A 24,985-nucleotide genomic window follows, 5' to 3' on the forward strand; every position below is an offset into this window, starting at 1 on the left:
TATGAGCAGGAGTTTAAAAGCCCAAATCTTTAGGAAGGGTTTCTGCAGTGTGCTGTCTCCTGCAGACAGCCAGGAGTAGCTGTCCATGGAAATGACAGTGCCACAGGTTAAGCATGTCCAACGGGCAGGTCATGGTAGGAACACAAGGGCACATGGGCAATGGCCATGGGAAGAAGCAGGGAGAGGTGCAGGAACCCCATGTTTTCTGTGTCACCTCTCTGCACAAGGGAAAATAAAGTTTTTGGTAAGTTATGCAGTGGTTTGGTGGGAAGGCTGTATAAGAAGTGTTTAAAAAAACGTGAAAATTTAAAGATTAAAAAGTGTGACATCCAGATGATTATTTATCCTGCCTTAGGAGAAATATTTGTTTTATATTTAAAATCAAAAGCTATTTTGACTGAGTAAGGGGTTTTAACTTTGACCCATTTATTTATGTACAACAAGGGACACTGCATTTTAAAGGCACTTTTTCTGGGTGGTAATTAGAAGCACTGCCTTCCATCTTAAATGTACCTGCTACACAGTTGTAAGAACTGCAGCTACTACTTGGCACCACTGGTTTCTCTGGGTTGCCTTCCTGCTCAAAATGGGATGTTTCAAAAACTTTTAAAAGACTGTTTACACAAGGACACACACTTAAGCTGTTTTCTGTGAACAAATGTTTTGCAGCACGTTTCCTAGGCAGGAACAGAACAGAAGGTGCATGTGGCTGAAGGTGCATGCAGCTGGGTCTCAGCCTGCTCTGCAGCCAGGCACTCCTGGGAGAAAATGCCTGGCGTTGCATCCTTTATGTGGGGTCAGCTAAATTCAACATGCCCAAAGCAAGATTTGAATTTGTTCTTTGACATCTGGAGACACCGTCTGGACTGACTGCTTTTTATCACCTCTTGAAAAAAAACACCCAGTAAAAAGCAGCAGGCATAAAAATCTGCAGGGAAACTTCATTTAGAGACCCAGAGGGATGGAGGGCAGATGTGATAGGACAAAAAGTAAATGAAAACATCACATGATGGGATGAAGGAGACTTAGAGAAAAAGTATGTGTAAGGTAGTTTATCTAAAGCTGGAGTGGTTTTAATGATATACAGTGCATGGAAGAAGGATTGTAAAAGCATGAGGTTGTATCAAGACCAATTCCTCACTGAAACTGTTGTGCTCTTTTGCCACCGGATGACTCTCAGCTAAAGCATCAATTTAAAAAAAAAAAAAAAAAAGATGAAATCTCACTAATGGAGGGATGTTTGAGGTGGGCTTCACCTCCCCATCCATGATGGAGGGCTGCATCTTTGGATGCCAGCTGCTGCACTGCTCTCTTCAACGTCCCTGCGTAACCCATGGGGAGAAATATATCATTTTAGGAGGTGATTCACTGACCTAGTTTAGGTCCTGTGGGGCAGGACAGGGTGAGGGTAGATCTCAGTCTGCTGGACTCAGGGCTTCTTTTAAGAGTAGTGTCACTGTACCCAGTAGATGTTTCAGGGCTTGATTCTGATGCTCACATAGAGATGGCTGGTGCCACCTGAGATGCTCTAAAGACTCTGAGATGTCCACAAGGGCAAGCAGACATTACAGAGCCCCTGTGGGAGACACTTTCCCTTCTGGAGAAGTAGCCAGGATATTCTAGTATATCTCCAATGGTTCTGAGTATCTACTTGGGGGATACTCAGCTGAGCTCTTACTCTCCTTATTACTTCACCTTGATGGAAAAAACTCTGACATGGATGCTTGATAAAAATAGAGGAGTGCCTGGAAGAAAGTGAGGAGTGCTGTGTACCAGGCAGGTTTTCTATCTATGGTGGAAATTATCTGCACCATGGTGAGCTCATACAGCTACCTAGCTTTGAAACTAACTGACAGGAAGAAATAAAGATGGACAAAACAGTGACCTCTGATCCTAAGATAAAGCTCTTGCCCTGCCTTTCTGGGTTAAATGTGCTACATTATTGATGACAATCTTTAGACGGCCCTCTGTGGTTCGTGGGCTCAGGAGGAAAGGGGGCTGTGAGGTAAGAGAGGTCCAGCAGGGAAGGGTGCTTCTGAAGGTGGTGGTCCCCTGTCAATCCTCTGGAAAGGGACAAGCACAGTGAGCTGGTGCTCTGTAGGAAATGAAAGAAAGTTCTCTGAGAATCTGGAAAGGTAGTTTTTGGTTGTTTTTTTTGTTTTTGTTTTTTTTTTAATTATTATTTCCTTTGGGATTTTTTTAAAGTTTCTTTGCAAAGAAGTGGTTGCCTGTGAGGAGCTGGTGATACGGCAGTAAAGCAGAGGCTGTGGCACAGGGAAGTCTGCGGGGACCAACCTGTCACTGGTTTGCTTTGCTCTGCTCACCAAGAAAAACCAAGCACTGGGGCCTGAGGCATCTGAGCTATTTGCATCAAAATGATCTGTCAGTTCCTCTTGAAATGAGACGGTATGAAGTAGTCTGTGGTTTCCAGCCCAGGTATTTGAATCATGTCCTTGATCCTGGCAGCTGAAACATCATGCCATTTGTCTCCAAACATTTACAACTTTTCACATGGAGTACTTGGTCTAAAGTTTGATTCCTATTCCAAGTCAATCCCAGGAACACTTTTTCCTCACGTTATAAGTATTATCTCTTCCAGCCAACACAGATGTGCAAGTTGCTGAGCTGCTTGAGTTTCAAATGCAAAAGAGAGAGGGATAATTTGATTAGGAAGTAACACATTTTTACTCTTAAGAGAACCTGTGTGGTGAGACTGCACAGTGAGTAACAAATATAAAATTAAACAAAGATTTTGTCATTATCCTGTGTGAGGTTTTGACCATTATTTAAGATTGGTAGATTTAGAGAAGAAAGATTGGTAGGTAGGTAGGTAGGTAGGTAGGTAGGTAGGTAGATAGATAGATAGATGGATGGATGGATGGAGGATGGTTGGATGGATGGATGGATGGATGGATGGATGGATGGATGGATGGATGGATGGATGAATAGAGATAAAAGATAGGTATAGAAGAATATTATGAGTTCCTTAGTTTTACTAAATTCTTCCTGTATACAATACGTAAAACATTTCAGAGACAGATTGGCTCTTTTCCTTTGTTAGGAGATTTCACTGAATTAATTCTTCTCATTTTGGAAAAATCCAAATTAAAATCCATGGTAATACTAATTCTGAAACATGATATTTTATCTTTAGTCAAGCCAACTCTCTGTCCAAACTAAAATGATTGCTATTAGTATTATGGAGCCATTTTCTTACAAGTCTCTCTGTAGCGCTTGGTGTGAGGAGCTGCCCCTGTTGCAGTGTGCCAGCCTGCTCCCAGAGAAGGCTCTGGTGACACTTCTGAGAGCTCAGGCTTTGACACACTTGTAAAGGCAATTTGGGGGATCAGAAAAGCCATGAGCTGAAATGATTTCACCTAATTTTAGCCACCTTTAGGTATCTTGGCTAAATTAATTTTTAGCATCCTTGTGTTTGCAGGAGACAGGTGTTTGCTTTGGTCACCCACACCTCCGTGTTTCTACCTCCAGCTGAGCTACTTGGGTGTCTAAAGATCTGTGAGGGGTTCTCAGGTGTGACACAAGACACATGGGAGATTCTTGCCACCTTGACAGGCATCTGGAGGCTGATCAGGATGCTTGTTGCACTTCAGATGGCACCAGATGCTCCTGTCTAGGGTGGACAACTGAATCTTGCCTAGAGGAGCTATTCCTCCTGCCTGCTTTAGGCATCTCTTTCAGTATGGGCTGGGGAAAGGCTGCCCCTGTCCATGGACTATGTGGCTTGATGCCTATCCCAGAAAAGGCTTCTTTTCAGTGGTTCACATTAGAAAAGATGAGTTTCACTCCACTTTCTGTGTTAGTCCATGTCTTTTCCTACCAGAGCTAGTCTGAAGTCACAAGTCCTTTAGGTCACACAAATTGAGCCAGAAAATAACTTCAGAATAATGATATTTAATATTTACATATATCAGTGAGGCCAGTGATTGCACAGTTGACAGGACAGAGACACTAAACTTTCCCAGGGCAGGTCAGCTTGGAATGAGCAGATGGCAGCAGTACAGTGCATTTACCTCCCTTGCTGGAGGTGGTGTGTGCCAGTGGGTACCTCTCCCTCTGCTGGTGCTGGCACAGCCTAAACTGGCTTTATCATAGAGACGAGAGTCAGGGAGGCAAAACTAAGGGATGAGAGTAGGGCTGATTGATATTTAGGGGTTGCGAAGAGCTCATAGAGACCCTCTGCTGATGAAGGGGTCTTGGTCTGGCTACATGCTGAATATCCTTCCTTGTAGCTGCCTCCTTGACTCTTCTTGGTTGGCTTTATTTTGATGTCCACTTTTTATTATAGTAGCACTGTCCAGGCTTCAGTGCTGACAATGAACATGAGCTTTTGAAGCCACCTGGCAGGTTTGGATGCACCTAGTCATGATTGCAGACTTCAACAAATCTTCTGCTTTTTTTACAGAATGTACTTTTAAGTTTTATGGTCGAATTTCCTGCCTCTAGGGGTGAAGCTATGCTCCAAGGAAGTGTATATATGCTCCTCACCTCAGCACAACTGGGATTTTCTTCCCCATTTTGTATAAAGGGGTTTGTGTGCTGCATTAGAGGACAGCACAACCAACCATGTGTATCTGCAACAATTGTGTTCAAATACCTTGCTCCCATGCTACAATGCAGAAATAGGAACAACTTTTGACGGATAAAACATAAATGTTTCTCTTTGAAAAATACATTCAAATATTCATAACTGCATTCATGCCTTCAGGATGGATAAAGACTATCTTAAAGTTTGGCTGACTCAAGGAATTCAGTGGCATGTCCAAGAATTAACCTTTGAGGAAGTCACCGAAATGATGGAGTTTCTGAAATTTGCCAATCAGGGACTTTAGCATCAAGGGCTTGATCTTGAGCGATGATGGGGAGTTACGCAGTTCCTTGCTGGGATTACTGTTGCTGTAACACTAAGACTGATGCAATTTGTTGCCTTTTAGATTACATCTCTTATTTGTTACTAAGCTGCACATAATTACTACCTTTATTTATTTAATATTTATCTTTGCCAGTTAATTGCTTGTCCATGTGATCTATTCTAGAACAGCCCTGCAAACCTGTGTGGAAATTGGTGAGACTCATATGCAGTCTCGTGAGGGAAAAACTGGTGCTGAGGTTTTTCTCCTTTTAGTTAAACTGGACATTGTTGAACTCTTGCTCCAAACCCTACTGTCTATATTGACCCAAATGGCCCTCCAGGGCTATGATGTCTCTCAGATGCACCTGAAGAACTGATGTAAAAGTGCGCTGGACTTTGTCGAACAGGATAGCAATCTACCAAATGAGCACAAGGGGTTTTGGCTCCAGGGTGGTTGAGGGAGGCTGAAAAGCTGTGTGCTTCTGTTGCCTCTGCAGTATCACAAATGCGGCTTGATAAACTCTCTACACATCCTAATTTAAAACTGGCAGTGCCTAGGTAGCAAGTTAATAGGAACAGACAGGTGAGATCAAGGTGGTATTTGGAGGGGATGGGAGGTTATTTACATCCAGCCAGAGAGACCCTGCTTTGAGCAGCTGATAAATGCATATATTAACAACAGTTCAATTTCCCATATACACAAGGGGGCAAGTGGTGAGCTTTGATCTGGGGACGTTTGTGTTTTATGCACAAGTACAGCAGTCAGGACCAGATAGAGTACTGTTTTTGCCAGTACCTGAGATTTAGTAAGAATATTTAGAGAGAAAAATTTGGAGTTTCAGATCTAAATGATCTCGTCTTTTTCCACTTTGATTTCTTTATAAAATATTCATTTGCCTCATGAAACTCCTGAACATTTTGGGCTTTCTTTGTCATCGCCCCATAAATATAGCACAGCGCACTATCCTTATTGTGTATGAATCGGAAGCTTGGGGCTTGTTCTGGCATTCCCTGTAGATCATTCACATTCCAGAAATATTTGTCTGAAAGGCAATGAATGAAAGATGATTAATTAATATTCCAGAGGGATATCAGACTTACTGCAAGCATCCCATACAATGAAAATGAAGAAGTGGTGACAAATGAAACTTGAAAGAGGTTTTTTTCTATTTTGTAAAATGACATTTTTACTACTGTTGACCAACTAAAATGACCTCTACTTCTCATCTCTCTCACTTACAGATGCTGGGGGGTCATTGCACTTTATCAGAAAGACTACTTGAATGGGAACACAACCATACAACTGAGTATGTCAGTGCATCACACTCCTCCACTGTTTTGAAACATCTAAGGACCAGGTTATCCCTGACTACAATGTCAGGGAGAGAGAGAGAGTATGCAAATGCATCTATACTGCCTCAGCTCCCTGGAGGAGCTTATTCAGGGGCAGTGCAGATCTCTCTGATCATGTACCATTCCCAGATCCTGACAAATAAAAGTGGTAAGAATGTAAAGCACTCTGATATCTTTTACTGCATACCAACCTTTCTTTTCCTCATACATGAGCCACATATGAAGCTGGTGAGTCCACTGATGAGTTGAATAAAACAAAGAATAGCTTCAATTACACCAATGGCCAGGAGAATAGAAAAAAGGATGGTATTCCAAAGGACAATGTTTTCAGGTTCTTTGCAAATGCTCCACATTGTCTGGTTGAACAAATAATTGTCTCTGTGGTAGAGAAAAATAATTGGCAATGAATTAGAAAATAAAAATTCAAGAATGCTTTCTGTGTTTTCTGGTATTACCTTTTCTGAAGTTGATTGCACAAAGTGAGTCTCAAATTCTACTATAATTGGTAAAAGCTGGTGATTCTCTTCATAATTGCCATTGCAGAGGTGCAACTGATGTCTAGGGAAGAGACCCACATCTGCACTTTGTTGCATGCACAAGAATCCCCTTTTTGTTTTATGGCAGTGCTAATAACTAAAGGGAAAGAACCCTAATGGTTTTAAAATATGTCTCCATATTCTCCATTCCTGCTGTAGTATCTCAGCCTAGTCCATCCATCATCTCTGGCTCTGGCTTGAATAGTGTGGTTGCCAAGGTTAACTTTAAAGAGTTAGAAAAGATTTTTGCTTTGCTTTTCAGAATTAGGTAAAGTAGACTCAGCAGATTTATGTGGCATACTGATTGCACATTTCCTTCTGACTCCAGTGGGAGTCACAGCTCAGCAGCCTTTTGAAAGCGTAGTGCAACTTGCACAAGGGGCTGCTGACAAGCATAACAAAAGCAACTTGGAAAGCTTGCCCAAAGATGATCCTTGGTCAAAGAGCTGACCAGCCCGAACATGCTGGCTCAGAGAAATGTGAATTTCTTTGTAGACCAGGTGGACCATCAGTTCACTTTGGAAGAATTCAAATTTCCTATAGAAAGAAGGGGGGGATTAGGAAAAGCAAAGTTGGAGGAGCCTGTAAGTCATACTCACTCCAGAGTATCATTCCTGAAAGGGTAGAGGTATTCTCCATCACCTGTGTCGCACAGAGGGCCCCCTATCAGCCCCAGTGAGGAGATGACCGCACAATACACTCCTCCTGTGAATCCCAGCACAGCCAGGACCACTGACAGCAGCATCTGAAAGGGAAAAGACCTTCAACATCATATGCACAGAGGCATTGAACAACATGTAAAGCTTACACTTAATAGGGAAGGAAACGATCTTTATTTCTTACTATATGCTGAAACTCATAATAATAGTATAATATTTGTGGGAATAAAAAATAGTTTACTTTTTCTGACTAGTGCAGCTATCTTAGATGTGAAAGGATTTCAGACTGTATTTGTTTTGCTTTTAGAAGCAGGTAAGCCCAGAGCTTTAATTATTCAGAGTTTTATACTTGACAAATCAATTATGAAAAATCTTGTGGTCTTCTTTCAAGAAGTCAATAGGAAGCCAGTACTGGCTTCATGTGGTCCACATCATGTGCCTTGGCATTTCCACCTCTTCACCAAGAGCACCTTTCTCAGCCTTTGTATCAACAGAAACTAGCAAGCAACTACTGAACCAGGTATGAAAGCAACAGAAGATGCATTAGTTGCTTTTGCTAATTGATGAGGAATGAAATAGAGCCTTTCTTCTTGCTGCTTTCCTTCATTTTGCAACAGCATGATATGTGGTTACCACTGCTCATGTTGAGAATTGTAACTGTGCTGCATGTGGCAACAAACCAGTGGTGACTTCAAATTATATGTAATGCACCTGTACGTTTTACATTGGCCACTCCCACAGAAACGTTACCTTTACTCTGTTTTGGGGTAGTTTTCTATTAATGGCTGGAATGTATCTGGTTGCTGCTTGTATATAGAAACAAGAATTTCAGGTGGGTGCTACTGGTGGTGTATCTGAGACAGGATTCCCACTAGCCTTGTTAAGAGTCCCTGCCAGTGGTTGTTCACAACTCTGCCAAGAAGGAGAAGAGAAAGGGAAACTCTGGAGCAGACTGAGAGAGCCAAGGGAAGACCTGGGCTAGGGGCAAGGCAGCAAGACTGCCTCGGAAGCAGGGCAGAGGCATGGCTGAGGAAGCACATGGGAAACACTCCCATCCAAGACTTGGGTTTGAAGCCAAATACCTCTGGCAACGTTTCCCTGTTGCCAGCAAATAACAGTGAAACCTAAGAGCCCATAAGGAAGGTAGAAGCCTTCTCCTAATGCCAGCTGCTTCACAGAGTGCTGCATTACAGAGTCAAATGGAAATATCCACCATCCACATTGAAGATTTGTGACATAATCTTGAAAAATATTCACTGTCCAAACTTGTTCAAGCTGGTGAATGCAGTTTCCAACTTGCCAGCCAATTACATTACTGCTTTCCATACAACATTGCACGCTGCCAGTGTGTATGAATTGACTCATTTTGTGGATCCTTTTGCCTCTAAAGCAATCCTTGACTTAAAAGTTGCTGGGATTTCTCATGAGATTTATTTCATCATAACTGATTAATAACTCTGTCTTTTTGCAAAGCTGGACACTCTTTTTTGTCTTTATCTGCATGTTGGCTGAGTTGCCTCTCAGCAGAGCTTCATTGTCAGCAAAATGTAGGTAATTTAGTATATTGTCTCAGACCAAAGCAGTGCTGGGTTGTAGCTGATGCACTGTCTCTCAAAATAAGATCACCAGCCATGCTTCACGGTGAAGGTGAGTGACTGATACTCTGTCTGACACTCCTACCTATGCTGAACCACTTCTCCCCACCTATTTTCTCATTTACTTCAACTGTGCATTCTCCAACTTGGTTGAAGGATCTTAATTATGCTAATGATTAGTTTTAGCACAGTATGGGTATCCCAAAAACAATTACAATAGAAAAAGTCAAATGGTCTTTTGCTACTACTATGCTTTATGATAGTGATTAGTACTAGTAGTACTCATCAGTGCTATCTTTGATGACTATTCTTTGACACATGATTTTCTCATTTGAAATCTGCTGGCTGTGTGGCTAGCTTCATCTCAGCTATTTCCTTTACTGTGCACACGTTTATATAGACAAAGACTACTTGTCACTGAAAGGGGAGTCTGAAGTTGCTTCAGCTGTTAAACTGGCTTTCCTGGGCAGTTTCCAGACACACAGTGGCATTTCCCCATTGTATTTACTCTTCTGGAAGCTTGTCCCATATTCTATGGAAAAACAACAATTTTATTAACTATCACATAACCTCAACCTTTCAGATTTTCCCTAGCTGTACCATCTTCATGTATCACTTCTTTCTGAAATTTTTTATTTCCCAATTTGTATCTTCAGTTGCAACATGAGGTCTAAGGTGGGATGCCTGAGTTTGTTGAAATTAGTTACCCATGGTGTTGTCCTGTTTTCTACCTCTTGCAAAGGTTTAGCTGATTATTTTTGCTGATTTTCTTTTAATGTTTTCCCTGCTTTATCCTTCACACAATTGGATTGTCTCTGGTGAGCTGATGAAGACTTTTAGCATTCATTCTTTGAGAGTTTGCATCAGCTGCTTTAATGAAATTACCAAGTTCCTCCTGTCCCAGCTTGTGCTGCTCTTTATCGCTGTGGTTCTTGTTTCATGCACATTTCTTCCTTCTCTGTTTCTTTCTTTGGAGGTGTTGGTGTTTTGTTTTGTTTTGTTTTGTTTTGTTTTTTAAATGAATATCCTGTCTGGCTATCCAGATATCTTTGCTTATCTAAGTTTGTTTGTCTGGAAAGCAGCTATGGCTATTTTTGTTCTACTAGTAACTGTTAAGGAAGGCTTAGGGATAAGTACTAGAGTCTGTTTGCTGATGCAGCGACAGAAGCTGTATTTGGGGAGGTCTTTTTTCCTCGTTGTGCCAGTGCAGTAGATACCTTCAGATGTGTACATGCTAAGCTGCAAGGCATGGAAGCTTTCTAAATCTGTTACTTTCCAAAATCATTACCCCATAGTGCAAGGACAAGAAGCCATTTAGGTATGTTTGCAGGCAACAATTTAAAATGGATTAATGAAAAAGCTTACTCAATGCAGCACATAATCACTGTGAACTGGAGAACTCAATCAGGTGAATAAAAGGACGAGAAATTTAGTAATTATTTTTACTGTTGTTGATACTTCAGCAGCGTGTAAAAGCCATGATGAAGGCTGAAACTATTAAACCAGGGATTGAACAAAATATAAAAGAACAGAGTCCCTACCCTGAGGAAGATGGCTATGTTCTGATTGAATAATAATTCTGAACAGTATTAGTTCTCTAGCCGTTTTTTTTTCCTTATGAAAAGCAATGCTGAGTATTCAGTGTAAATTATAATTTTATACCTAAGGACCCCAAAGCAAAAAGGTAGACAAACTAACCTTTGGATTACAGAGGCTCCTGAATAGCTCCAATGTGGGCTATTTCTCTGCCAGTAGGTAGAAGTTGGTGGACAAGCCACCAAGAGCTGGGGACCCCATATCAGGTCCCCCCAGACCCACTTTGCAAGGAGATCTGGGACCTTGGGAAGCTGCTGCCATCATGCATGTTTGAACCAGTCCCAGGGCTCCCCTGCTATCCTCTGGGATAACATACTTAAGAAGAAGAAAAAAACACCAAACCCTGTGCAAGAGCAGCCAGGAGAGAGCAGTGAGAATATGTGAGAGGAACAACTCTGCAGACACCAAGGTCAGTAGAGAAGGAGGGGAAGGAGGTGCTCCAGGCGCCAGAGCAGAGATTCCCCTGCAGCCCCTGGTGAAGACCATGGTGATGCAGGCTGTCCCCCTGCAGCCCATGGAGGTTAGCGGTGGAACAGATAGCCACCTGCAGATTGTGGGGGACCCCACGGCAGAGCAGGTGGACATGCCCCAATAGAGGCTGTGATCCCATGGGAAGCGTGTGCTGAAGCAGGGTCCTGGCGGGACCTGTGGCCTTGTGGAGGAGGAGCCCACAGTGGAGCAGGTTTGCTGGCAGGACTTGTGACCCCGTGGGGTACCTGCACTGGAGCAGTCTGTTCCTGAAGGACTGCGCCCATGGAAGGGACCACACTGGAGCAGTTAATGAAGAACTGCAGCCCGTGGGAAGGACCCACATTGGAGAAGATCCTGGAAGACTGTTTCCCATGGGAGGGACCCCATGCAGGAGCAGGGGAAGTCTGTGAGGAGTCCTCCCCCTGAGAAGGAAGGAGCAGCAGTGAGAGTGTGTGATGAACTGACCGCGACCCCATTTTCCTGTCCCCCTGTTCCACTTGGCGGGGAGGAGGTAGAGAAAATTAGGAGTGAAGTTGAGCCTGGGAAGAAGGGAGGGGTGGGGGAAGGTGTTTTAAGATTTAGTTTTTATTTCTCATTACCCTACTCTCATTTGATTGGCAATAAATTAAACTAATTTCCCCAAGTCAAATCTGTTTTGCCCATGGCAGTAATTGGTGAGTGACCTCCCTGTCTTTATCTCAGCCCATGAGCCTTTTATAATATTTTGTCTCCCCTGTCCAGCTGAGGAGGGGAGTGACAGAGCAGCTTTGGTGGGCACCTGGCATCCAGCCAAGGTCAGCCCACCACACATGTCCCTTGGGATGTTAACATACTAATGAAGAATGTTATTTTGGTATTATGAATAATTAACTTAAATAAAACATCTTGAAGAGGTAAAAGGCTTCTCATGGATCAAACTAAACATTAATAGAAGAGTACAGAAGAGACATGCTTTATTGTATGGAAGCTCTCATTCCAGGGTGCTTCTGGGAAGGAAGATAAGTCAGTTTCTAATTCAGTTTATTCTTGCTAATAATGATAGCCACATAGAAGTCTGTGCCCAGGGCTTGAGGTTTAATGGAGATGCCTGTATTACATGTTGCTTTATAATATTCTTAATTATCAAGGGAAAAAGTCTGTCTGGCCTTTCTTTGGATGACAAAAAGCCCAAATTGCCTTTGCACCTTTCATGTGCATAATGCTTGGGCAAATGCTATGGGGTCAAAGCCTTCTATGGGGAGCAGCCTCCAGGAAACAGAGCTTGGTCCTTAGTGCCAGCAGCAGCTCAGGCTTATAGCATGGGCCTGCAAAGTAGGGGACCTATCTGCCCATGCAAAGGTAAGCAGGGATGAACCTGTGGAAAAGCAAATTGCCATGGAAGGGTATGGAGGAAACAGGACCAGATGAAAGCATAAGGAATAGGGAGCTGTCTCTATCTTTAGGATAGCCTTGAGCAGGAGGAAGCTGGAGCTGCACTTTATGTTGGGTGAAGTAGCTTTGTCCCCCTCTGCCCTCAGTGATGTGGCTAAATGCTCCAGTACCTGCCCTGGCTGAGTATGATTTCCCTCATATCAGTGGCTGTAATATCATAACATTCTGGTTGGCTAACTGAGCTCTGAGCTCTCAGCCCCAGCCCAGGGACGCTGTAGATCAAGCTCTTCTTCTGCATTTCCCTGACAGGGCTGTTGATGGTGATGTGGTGGTTTGTCATTGTATGTTCCCACCTGCCGAATAGCCATTTAAGAGCTATTGTGCAAACCCTATAGTGCCATTTCAACACATAAATATCCACTTACCCCACATCTGTTAGCGCAACATCCTGCTCTGCCTGCTCCCAGCATCATGAATGCAGGCAAAATAACCTGTGAGAAAAGCACAAGCTTATTTGGTGTGCAGTACTTCTGTTGGGGTGGTTTTAAAGTCTAGGAGCTGGGGCATCATATTCCTCAAATGCAAGCCACCTTCTGCCTTTTCTCTGTGAGTTACAGCTGCTTAGATGTTGGTGCTTGCTGAAAAGTAACTCAGGAAGAAACGTGGGATTACAGCTAGAGCTGGCTGGCAAGTTTCTGGTAGAGTAATTCTGTCTGCTAAAGCTATACTGCTTCTTTTCAGCAGGGGTTTGTTGTTTTTTTTTTTCAGGAACAAACATGTCAGTTTGAGAAAACAGAATTTCTGCTCAGGAAAGAGGCACCACTGGAGTAAGAATTATGCCAGTTTAAATCTTCTGAGCATCCTGCTCTGGATTATAATTGGGAAATCAGTCTTAAACTTCCTGAAATACATCTGACACTGGCTCTTTTATGCTAAGCTTCTGGAAAACCTACAAAATAGACTTCACTCAACAGGGAACTCCCAGGACACATCAGCTTTCTCTATGGTAATTATCAGGTGGAGTTGGACTGATACGATGGAGTCAAAAATCATCTGTGTCTCAGGATATGATACCACCTTACAGAGGCACTCTGAAGATAGGAAAAGCTGCATTTAGTTTGGTAGCTAGAGGGCAAGAAAGTTTTTGTGGGTCTAGCTGTGCAGCCAGAGCACTCCTGCTGCCTTATGTCTGCCCACCACTGCTTGTGCAGTGCACTGAAAGAGCAACACAAGAAAATGAGTATTTGAGAAAGTAGGAAATTATCCCAATGAAGTTAATGAAAGGAGAACCCCCTAAACAAACAAATAAACAAAAAATGTAAAAGCTGTAAAAACAGCCTGGCTAGATGTTGGAGAGATATTGTCACATGTAGGGTAGAAAGAGCAGAATGTCCACAGTGAATGAAGCCCGGGTAATTTATGTGTGCAGTATGAATATCTCTGTTAGACTGTATAGGACAGTGTTGTGAAACCTGTTTAGATTTGCAGGCTCCTAAATATTTTTCAGCAGATTTTCTCTCCGTTGCCCTTTATGTACACTCCAGAGGCAGCCTCCAGCACCTGCAGTTGTTAACGGACCACAGCTGGAGGCCTGCTGATGTAACGTATTGAGGTTAAAAAGATATTCCTTTTCCTGGAAAGAAGTCAGCTTTTAAATAATTCAGGTGGTCCCCAAGGCAGCTTCAGCCCCAGCATGCCACTCTCTGGCACTCAGAAGGAGAGCTAATACTTCTGCCCATCAAATCAACACTCCCTTTCCTCCAGGGCCATCTTTCTTCTTTGGAGGTTTCCCATCTAAGCTGTGAACACCTTTGTGTTGTTTATTAGCCTGGCTCAGGATGAAGGGTTTGCTTGGCAGCTTTCCTTATTTGCAGTGCCTGATTATTTGGGCCCAATGTTATTCAATATCTTTATAAGTGATCTGGATAACGGCATCAATTGTAGCCTGATGAAGTTTGCTGATGACACCAAGTTGAGTGGGGAAGTAGACACTCCAGAAGGGAGAGCTGCTCTGCAGGAAGATCTGGATAGGCTGGAAGAGTGGGCCAGCAAGACCCTTATGAAGTTCAACAAGGACAAGTGTAAGGTCATGCACCTGGGAAAACATAATCCAGGAGTGCAGCACAGGTTGGGATCCACCTGGCTGGAGAGCAGCTCTGTGGAAAGGGACCTGGGGGTGCTGGTGGACAGGAAGCTCAGCATGAGCGAACAGTGTGCTGCTGCGGCCAAGAAGGCCAACAGGATGCTGAGTTGCATCAAAAAGGGCATCGCCAGCAGAGATAAAGTCATTACCCTGCTCTACTCAGCGCTTGTCAGGCCACACCTGGAGTACTGTGTACAGTTCTGGTCCCTGCTATAAAAAAAGGATGTGGCCAGGCTGGAAGGGGTCCAGAGAAGGGCTACCAAGATGATCAGAGGACTGGGAAGCTGCCATATGAGGATAGGCTGGGAGAACTGGGTTTGTTCAGCCTTGAGAAAAGGAGTCTCAGAGGGGATCTCATCACCATGTACCAGTACTTAAGGGGCAGCTACGAAGAAGATGGAGACTCCCTTTTTGCAAAGAGTCACATGGAGAAGGACAAGGGGGAATGGACACAAGTTGCTCTTGGGGAGATTCTGACTGGACATGAGAGGGAAGTTTTTCACAGTGAGGACAGTCACCCATTGGAATAATCTCCCCAGGGAAGTGGTTGACTCAGCCACGTTGGACACTTTCAAGAGTCGTCTGGACAGGGTGCTGGGCCATCTTGTCTAGACTGTGCTCTTCCCAGAAAGGTTGGACTAGATGATCCCTGAGGTCCCTTCCAACCTGGGATTCTGGAATTCTGTGATTATAAACACCTGTCTTTTGACATGGGAATGAGAATTTGCTAGATTTGGCTGTCGTCAGTAAAATGAGGGCTGCACATGAGCCATGGCTCAGTTAAGCACTTCCCAGTGTGGCACATAGGCTTTCCATCAGGAAAGACGTTACTATGAGGCACAGAGCCAGTCTTCCTCTCTTTACACCCTAAACTTTTGAAAGAAGGAAATTGAGAGGTTTTCAAGTCAAAATTCCATTAGAGAATCAGCAGAGGAGGAGGAAAGGGTGGGGTTGGCTGATCAGCCAAAGAGTGCACTGATGACCTAGGTATCAGCCTATGGATGAAGTTCCAATGTAGAGGCAGGTTTTCTGGCTTGCAGAGCCAGGCCAGGCTGTTATGAAATTAATCCCACAGTCCTGGCTCCAGAGGCTATGTCTTGGCTACAGGCAGGTTCTCCAAGGTTGGGCAACCTGTTGGCATGACTTTCCTGAGTTTCCTTTGGGGAGAAGCTGGGTGTATGGGGGAACACAGTGCAGCCCAGTCTGGCCTCACTGCAGAGTCAGGGTATGGCCCAGGCTCCAGTCATGGGGCGCTCTTGCTCATTGCTTAGCTCCCTAGGAGGCCCATAAGCCGGTCTCATTTTTCCATGCTTCCAGCACCTGGAAAATGGAGCTGATGATAATACTTTCTTTCCTCTTCTCTTCACCTGTGGGCATTTGTCATGCTGTTTTCTGGAAAACATGTACACCGAGCAGCATTGTTTGTGGATCAATACTTCTAATGCTGTGTTTTGAAGGTCAATGCAAATTTCTCCTCCCTCTCCATACATTTTTGATGTATGTAGTGCTGGCCAGAGGCAAGCCTCTGTGGAAGCTTTAAAAGAAGGCACATTTTCAATGAGCCTGTGACATCTCATTCCTAACATCTGCCTTTCCTTTCATTGAACGCCAATGACTCCTGGGCTTGCAGTGATATGAATTTTCCATAGGTCTCTCATGCAGTTCCACTTTTTCCTTTAGGGTTCCTTCCACAAACGCATGCTTACGTTCAAGCTCAGCATGAGTAATAGGCCCAAGTGGTAGCTGGAAGAAGAAGCAGGCAAGCTGCTGGTGGAGAACAATTTATTGAATGACCTTATACCGTGTTTCTGCTTTGGGAAATATGAGTCTGAACCACATCCATTGTAGCTTTTTCATAGACATAAGTGGTAGCTGCATCATTGCCTGACTGTGAATGAGATTTGCTTTTCTCTAAGTTAATTATTCTTAAACATTCTTTTTATTGTTTTTTTTTTTGACGTGCAGGTGGCCAGCTCTGTGCCAGTTTACTGTCTGCCTAGGCTGCATAACAGCCAGTACTTGTCATATGCATGTTATTTGCTTGGCTTTTTATCTGCACTTGGGTGAATAATTGGAAGAGTGTAAAGGGAGCAAGATTTCTAATGAATTGGAAAGATCCATATTCCCAAACATGTTCATTTCTAGTTATGGGTATTCATATAAAAGTGATCTTTCCTGAGTAGTGGAATGGAGAACTGGCTACAGAAGAGCACATACAAACCAGATCAAACCCAAAAGGAGGTAGGTGGGTGTGTGGGAACACAGGGGCGTTTGAGATTTAAGCCATCTGCAGCTCCACACTCATTGAGTGTTAGCTGGGTCTCTAATGAACACCTACTGAAACACATTTCTATCCCCCCCCCCTTTTTTGTGAATTATGTGAGCACAAAATCACTTAGAGGAGTATCAAGGAGGTGCAGCCAATAGTGAAAAGTTTACCACCTCCAACTGAGATTAGGTCCTCATCTTTGCTTTGACTCATGGAGACATGAACACCCATGTGTCCCTTCTCCATAGTGAGAATTCAGCCTTGTTGCTTCCACCTGACTTGGAGTCCTGACATTTATTTCAGGAATAGCTCGTATTCCTATGATTAGGGACTTTTCAGTCTTGAATGTACTTTCTCAGTGCTGATCCCCAACTTCCAGGGGGAAATTTTTCACACTGAGGACAGTCAACCATTGGAATAATCTCCCCAGGGAAGTGGTTGACTTGGCCACGTTGGACACCTTCAAGAGTTGTCTGGACAGGGTACCGGGCCATCTTGTTTAGACTCTGCTCTTCCTAGAAAGGCTGGACTAGATGATCCCTGAGGTCCCTTTCCAACCTGGGATTCTGTGATTCTGTGATTCCATGATTCCCAGTTAAGCTGCTCACATGTTTATGCAAAAAACACTACTATGACTTTTTCTTTGTTAATAGAGGTTTTCTTAGCCCTGAATTTGAAACAAAACAAAGCAAAAAACACCCCATAAGAAACAGTAGCAACACTCCTTTCTTACCAGTATCCCAGCTCCCAGAATGCCATGGAAAAACCAGACCAGGTCGGTTATCTCACTGAGCTGCAGAACTCGTCTGTTGGGGAAGTACAGGAGGATGTTGGAGACTATGGCACATGCCGCCAGTGGGAACAGGGTGATCCCAATGCATCTCGAACACTTCCTTGTGCACATGGTAGCTCTCTGCTGAGGAAAGATGGAGGGAGGTTTGGATTACTGCAGCACAGGGAGCATGGGATTTCAGCAGTTTTCTTCTTTAATGAAAGAAGAATAGGTTTTGAAGCAAGGAATGTTCCAGTTACACAGATGTTCATGTTACACAGATAATCCTGTTCTACAGAGCCTGTTCCCTTCAGAGACTTTATTTAAAACAGAATGATTAAAAACTGGAATGTTTGACTATATTTATTTAAAATCCCCAGGACTAAACGTGTTGGTATGAAATGAACAGAGTATTTCATTTTAGTTGTTAATGGACAATTGTCTGTCTATTTGGAACATCAGTAACACAACCACAGCCACACAAACTGATACCCTGGCTGGCAGACTTCATGGTAGGACTAAGGCCTTGGGTGGAAGGGGAGGTGGCTGCACTGGATTGTCTGGGACCACTGTCTTTGGAAGCTGATTTGAAATCTTTTGCAGTGAAGGTCGAGAAGAGCAGGAAATGACTACCAGGAAGGCCATAGAAATATTTAACACTGCCTTGGTACTGGGGCAGACTGGGAAGCCTCACCAGGGCCCCTGCCAGCTGCATTTTCTCTATTTCAGTCTAAACTACACCGTCAGCAAGAATTGGAGAAACTTTCATTACTGTTTCCTGTGACGTGCTTATTCTGCAGATAAGGGTAGATAAGGCTGTGAGTTACAGGGCTGTTTGGCACCCATGCAAAAATATCTGAAAAACTGGAAGCACATCTAATCCTGTGGCTATTTGCTTAACAGCAGGTCACAAAGCCATCCCACATAATTTTCAGAGATCTGCCATAACGTGCAAAACAGCAGTTTAATATTTCACAGTGGACAGGCCCTACTTTTAAAATCAAAGTATTGTAATTTAAAATCAAAGAATCAACATAAATGAAGCACCGGTTGAAAGGGATCTCTGCAGGTCACCAGTCCAACCTCCTGCTGAAAACAGGATGACCATCAACACTAGGTTGCTGTGTCAGCCATGGCTTTGCATAGCTGAACCTTGAAGCCCCCCAGGGATGAAGCTACCAACATCTCTGTGGGTGACCTGTTGTACGGCTGCCTCAAACTCTTGGTGAAAAGGTCTTTCCTCCCAAGCCGTAAATGTGACTATTTCTCCTCATTATATCCTCTCCCATCACTCCATCACCTCTGTCACTCCCTTACAAACTTGATGTAGGCTGCTATTAGGTCCCCCTTCAAAGTGAGCAACCCCAGCTCATAACGCACTCACGCTGTGATCTCTAGCTGAAGAGAAAAGGCTGATCAATAAAAAAGTGGATCCACAAAAATTTCTCCACGTCAGGTTGGAAATTCCAGACTATTTTAACTGAGATTATTGAACTTTCACACTGCCATTAACTTTATGGCATAAACTAACCACAGCTTCTTAATGATGTTTTATCATAGCTTCACTCCAGCTCAAGGCTTTCAAATGCATAAAAATACAAAATGTCAATCTGCAGGTTTCTGTTCTCAGAGAAAGCTGACAGTTCATGACAAAGGTGCTGTTGCTTTACCATGAGCAAATTATAAAATGTAAGAGAAGGAAGATAATCTGGATACACACCATTTCAGTACACAAGCACACCCATGCATGTGCACATGCCTACGCTTGCTACATGCAAGTAGTTTTTGTAATAACCAAGGCAGTAAACAGTGAAATGTCCCTCAATTTAGTCATGTACATTGGCTAACCTGAAAGTTTTGTGACAGAAATTGGTGTGGAGAAGGTATTAAGCGGGCTAGGACTACAGAAATCAGTTGAGGTTGGGCTCCCAAGCAAAAAAGCCCAGGTGAAAGACAGTATGAAGATATTTGAGAAAGCCAGAGGCAGGCTGAAACCAGCTTCATTGACAGAACGAAGACAGCAAAGAGGTGAGGTAAGGCACACAGACAGACCGATGTCCTCAGACCTCTGTAACTGAGAGGGAAAACACTGGCTTTATGGGGTGCCATATATTGCTGTGAGGTAGCTGTGACTGCCAGAGATTTCTTCTGTGTTGCATTTCAACAGAAAAAAAATTTGCATTGTTCTCTGCTGGTAAGAGTTTATTAAGGGCACTGTGTTTATATGCCTTATTTTCTGAGCACTCTACAATCATGTTATACTTTTTAATACAGGTTTAAAACAAGTTAACTGGCATTAAGTTATTCCAGAAGGGAGTGTTTTTAACGGAGGTTCTTCTTGGTTTACAGTAATTTCCTATTGTTTATATAGTGCTCAAAATTGGGCAGGGCATTTGCAAGCCCCAGCTCAAAGAGATAAAAATCTAAGCAGACTAAAAATGTGCAAATGAAAGATGAAGCAGGGAGGGAGTGGAGGGAAATGGAAAGAATATTGGCTATTTCACCCATCTTTCTCTCAAATGCCCGATGGATTTGCTATTTTTTCATGCTGTGTTCTGCCTGTCTGCTTTCCCATCCCATTCCAGCTTTTGCTTTTCCATACATTTGCCCAACTTCACCTACTTTCCCCCTCCGCTTCCCAGAGAGAGGCAAACAAGCACAGGCACAGCCTGGCCTCCTTCTATAAAAGCTAAGTCTAGTAGGTGAGTTATAAATTCTCTTCTGCATCTTTCACACATAGCTGGAGGGCCCAATTCTTGCCCGATGTGAAGGAACATGAAGTTTCTTTGCCTGGAAGAACTGGGGTTTACAGCCCATTCTCTCTGACCTATCTCAATACCACTTCAAACCGCAAGGAGAACTTACCTAAACATCAATCACCAGACCTAGTGAGAGCCTCTACCATCAAAATCAATGGCACTTTGCTGCCTGTGTACATCAGAGAATCTGACTGTGTTATTACAGCTTAGGAAAACACTCTGGATTGCCAGAAACACTCAAAACACATTATTAATTCAGCAAACAAAAGCACTTTCTACAGTTTCATTAAGCAAGGCAGCCACATTATTATTTATTATTAAATTAGAGCACGCTTCTAATTTTTAACTTGGGTTTTAGAAAGTTTTGCTTTTTAATGCTGAGGGAAGCAGGTAAATACCTTTGCTTACCTTCTATTCAGGGCTAAGATCGCCTCCAGTCTCCAGAGGTCCCCACAGCCAGCTTCAGGCTTTCCAGTTCCCCTCTCCTGGAGCGTGTGGACTGAGGGAGACACAACAATGTTTTCGGGCAACAGTGCCTATTAAACAAATAGCTGTTTCTCTCTGGAGAATGAGGAAATACCCCAAGTTATCCCTGGTTGGCCAGTGCGAGGTTGGCGTGCTACCCAGTGTTATTGATTATTTTAAGGCAGTGTTCCAGTGGTCAATGCCTCGCCCCCCTGGGACATACAGATCCAAGAGTTGTAGGCCTTGTTACTGCCACAACCATTTCAGCCATGCACAGTTTGGCAGAAGAGGAAAGGCAGGACACTGCAGGAGTACAAGCAAGTGAAGAGGAGCAACAAGCACGTGGCACAGCAAAGTATGGCAGTCCGTGTGGAGTCATCTGCACAAAAGTTGGTACTGGCTTTGCTCCAAAGCGTGCTGCTGGGAGAACTGGGTGGGGAGACTGGGGACGAGAAGGGAAGGAAAAAAATTCTCAATAAGACCAGGGAAAAAAGAGGGAGAAGGGCAGAAAGGCTGGAGAGAAAGGAGAGGTGTGACCAAGAGAAGAAAGAAGGAAAGAAAAACAGAGTTCCAAGGATGAAAGCATGGAAATACGGAAGAGAAACTGAAGACCCACCTTGGCAAAGGAGAAGAGAAAGGTAGAAAAGACAGTAGCGATGGGCCAGAAAATGAAAAACACAGCAAAGTGTTTGAAGAAATGTTAAAATTAAGCTGGGAGAAGATTCATACTGAGAAAAGAGGGATGTAGCCATGTTCTTTTGTAGAAAATGTAATAGTAATAACTGTTAAAACAGGTTGAAACACTAAAACATATAAATACATAAGTTACTCAGTAGGTTAGATTTGTCCCCAGTCATGCTGGGAATATGTTCAGCTCTCTCTTCAACTGAAAACATCCACTCTGGCAGGCACCTGCTGTTGCTTTGTTCTCAACATCCAGATGGAAGGGTGACGTAATCACAGAAACATCAACAAAAGGGGCATGGAGTAAAAGCAAAGATGCAAAATATTCTACCCTCCACCCCAACATTTCTCATCATCATTCACATCTTTGGAGAAAATTTTTAACTATGAAAGAATGGTTGTGTAGGGTGGAATTAATCTCACATCACTGTAGTTGTCCATGAGGTAGATGTTACCCTAGACTGCCTTTTTTCCTAGAGAGAGAAACAGACACTTTTAAGGAAAAATTAGCCAGACCTATTTTAGGAGCTACTGTAGGGTTACAATAAATCATTAAATGGTGAAAGAATCTCAACATTTGTTCAGACCTAAATGTTGGCATCTGTGGTCAGATGAATCCCACCCATGAGGACTACCAGTGTGGCAGGGTGGCTGGAAAAGCACAAGGAAAAGCCTGGGACTTCAGTCCCCAGGTTGCATATTTAATACCACCAGCATCAGAGGACGCAGGGGAGGTTGTCTTCATCACTGACTCACAGCTAGTGAAAATCTTAAAAAGCCCATACAGCAGTCTCAGGCAAATGAACTTCATTACAGTACAAATGGCAAAAAGGAGGGAAATTGAACTGAACCCACTGAACACAACGCCCCAAACTTCGACTAACATTTCACCATGTTTTAGGTTGTGGTGCTTCAACCCCAAGAAAAAGAAACAAAGTAAGTCTCAGACAATCTTCAGAAAGGGCAAAGGCTCAAGGTCTAATGGCATTTAAAGAATTTAAAGAAATAAATTTAGAACAACTTGAAAACTATCAGCAATTTGCACTGACAGATGGGGCACCTAGGGGGTACCTGCCAGGCACCGCCTTTCCCATCCTCACATAGCTAACTCTCTCCTTTGGGCTCAGCATCCTTGATTCTAATTCGGCTTTCCTCTGATTTTGCCCAGCTCATAGCCCTTCAGGGCAATGTGCAAGGCTCACCTCTGTAGTTTCTCATCTGTACTGTGTTCCCAGCACTATACATTCCTTTACTGACCTTTTTAAGTTTCTTCTCTTCACCTTCCAAAGCCTATCCCATAGGCCTACCATACTTGATTTATCACTTATCATTTAGTCTCTAGACTGGATACCTAGACTTGACTGTCTTAATCTCAAATACCTCTTAGTGCCCTTCTCCACTGTATGCTTAGTAGTTTTTCAAGCAAGTGCACAATGAGCAGAACTGATATTATATTAGTTTTATGCTTTTCTGTTTGCCTACAGCAATCTGTTGTCTTTTATTATACTACATAGTTTTTAAGCTCTTTGGGACAAATTCAGTGTTTCAACATACGTTTGTGCAACACTCTGCACTCAGGGGCTTAACCAATGACTAGTGCTTCTAGACATTACAGAAAAATAAAAATAGTGGTAAGCTATATTAAACACATTTCTCCTACTGCTTCAAGAATATGTTTAGATTCGCTGTTGCTGAGTAGGATCTAGATGCAGTTTTTGATGAGAACTGACCTAAATTCTTTTGAAGAGTGCAGAGGTCTTCAGTACTTGTGAGATTTAATGAGATTTCACAGTACTATAAAATTATGACCAAGGGAAAAACTTATTTCTCATTCCTGAACAGGATCTTGGTGGTTCATTCTGAAATGCAGACCTCTGAGTGCAAATGATGCCACTCAGTCTCTGCGATTTTGAACCAGTGCTCTGGCCTGAAATACTGCTCATCGTGGGCTACAGAGGGAATGACAAGAAGAAGAGCACAATAAAAGCCTGTATTAACTCCAGAGAGCCTGACTCCTATCTGTTTTTCTGAAGTGAAGTCCTAAAGAAATGAAAAAAACCCAGAAGCAATAAAATACTTAGGAAAACTGAATTTTGACTCTGAAGTGTTTAGTGGCAGAGTGTATACAATTGTGTACATCTATTTTTCCCCCTGCAATATTGATTCTGAAGGCAATTAAAGCATTTTGTGTTCCACTGATCAATGCCTTCTGATTATATTGACTTACTGTACATCATGTCTGGTCGTCCTTTTATTTCTATCTTTTTAGCCATAAACTCTTTATTAATTTTCCATTTACACATAGCAGCATGGGTACTGAGAGAAGAAATGTAAATATGTGAAAAGTCCTGTTCAACATGCTAGAAATGAAAAGCATTCCAGCCTTACAATTTCCCTGGGTGGTGCAACATGTGAGTTAGAAAATGAAGAATTACAGCCCCGTGCAGGTTTTTGAAGGGCATATCTGACTGCCCACTTACTCTATTAATAGATCTGCGCCATTTGGAGTGCAGCTGCAGCGCACTGATGAGAAAATGCCCTTTTTGCTGTTGATACAGTGTGAAAAAAGGAGCCAGGCAGCTCTGCTCTCATTTATTCCAGTACAAATCTTAAGTGGTTCCTCTGAAGTCAAAGCTTTATTCCAGTACACAGTGATCCTCCACTCAGTTTAATTTATTCCACTTTGGCACCATGACACAAATTATCTCTTGCTGTTGTTTCATATTACACTTTGCTGTTAATGTTCTCTTCAACTGAGGGAAAGGGAGGTTGATTTTCCTAAGGAAGGATCAGGAAGCAAACTGCTGTTAAAGAGGCTTTTTCTAAGATGTACTGGCTCTGAGAAGGTTCATGAGCTTGGGCATTGCAGATAACACTCCCTGCTCTTGCAGCAGGTACCCAGGTTAACATGCCTGCCTGTGTCCAGGAGTGTGCGGATGCCCTGTTAAGGTAGAAGCAGCAAAGTGAAAACAGCAGTACCATTGTTATTCAGGTTTTCCTTTATCCAGAGTATCCAGACCCATATAATCCCAGCCAACAAAGAGCTGATCACATGGCAAGAGCACCGAGGAAGATGAGGAACAGCTCAGTGCAAAAAAGGCTCAAGTCTTGAATCTGATCAGAGATGGCCATAAAAAATAACATTGAATAATTGAGTGGTGCAGGTTATGGTGCTTATATTAAGAATATGTATGAGTCTGAAGAGGTGGAATGGAAATTGTTCTGGATCGAGTTTGAAATAGGCTCTCTGCACTCTTTGGGGGTATGTTCACTGCATGGTACCATCACACACATGTAGTCCTAACACACAGCTTGTTCTGGATGTGCACTTCACAGAAACAACAGATTAAATATCACATAGATGGATCTTCTCTTCTATTTTACCCATTTTTCTGATTTTTTTTCCTTCTTCCTTTCCCCTTGTGTCTCCTTTTTATGCCCA

At 43.1% G+C, this 24,985-nt stretch overlaps 1 protein-coding gene across 1 annotated transcript; it reads right to left on the reverse strand.

The window, feature by feature from the left end:
* Positions 1–3,942: 3,942 nt before the first annotated feature.
* Positions 3,943–20,903, reverse strand: LOC142051812 (transmembrane 4 L6 family member 1-like). Its single transcript, XM_075081373.1, has 6 exons — positions 20,803–20,903; positions 17,597–17,779; positions 12,877–12,942; positions 7,359–7,504; positions 6,415–6,601; positions 3,943–5,913 (listed from the first exon to the last, which is right to left on the reverse strand). The coding sequence occupies exons 2-6, from the start codon at positions 17,765–17,767 to the stop codon at positions 5,893–5,895; spliced, it is 591 nt and encodes a 196-aa protein (XP_074937474.1). The 5' UTR covers positions 17,768–17,779; positions 20,803–20,903; the 3' UTR covers positions 3,943–5,892.
* Between the last annotated feature and the right edge of the window lie 4,082 nt (positions 20,904–24,985).

Source organism: Phalacrocorax aristotelis, chromosome 1, assembly GCF_949628215.1.
Source record: "Phalacrocorax aristotelis chromosome 1, bGulAri2.1, whole genome shotgun sequence".
Taxonomy (NCBI): Eukaryota; Metazoa; Chordata; class Aves; order Suliformes; family Phalacrocoracidae; genus Phalacrocorax; species Phalacrocorax aristotelis.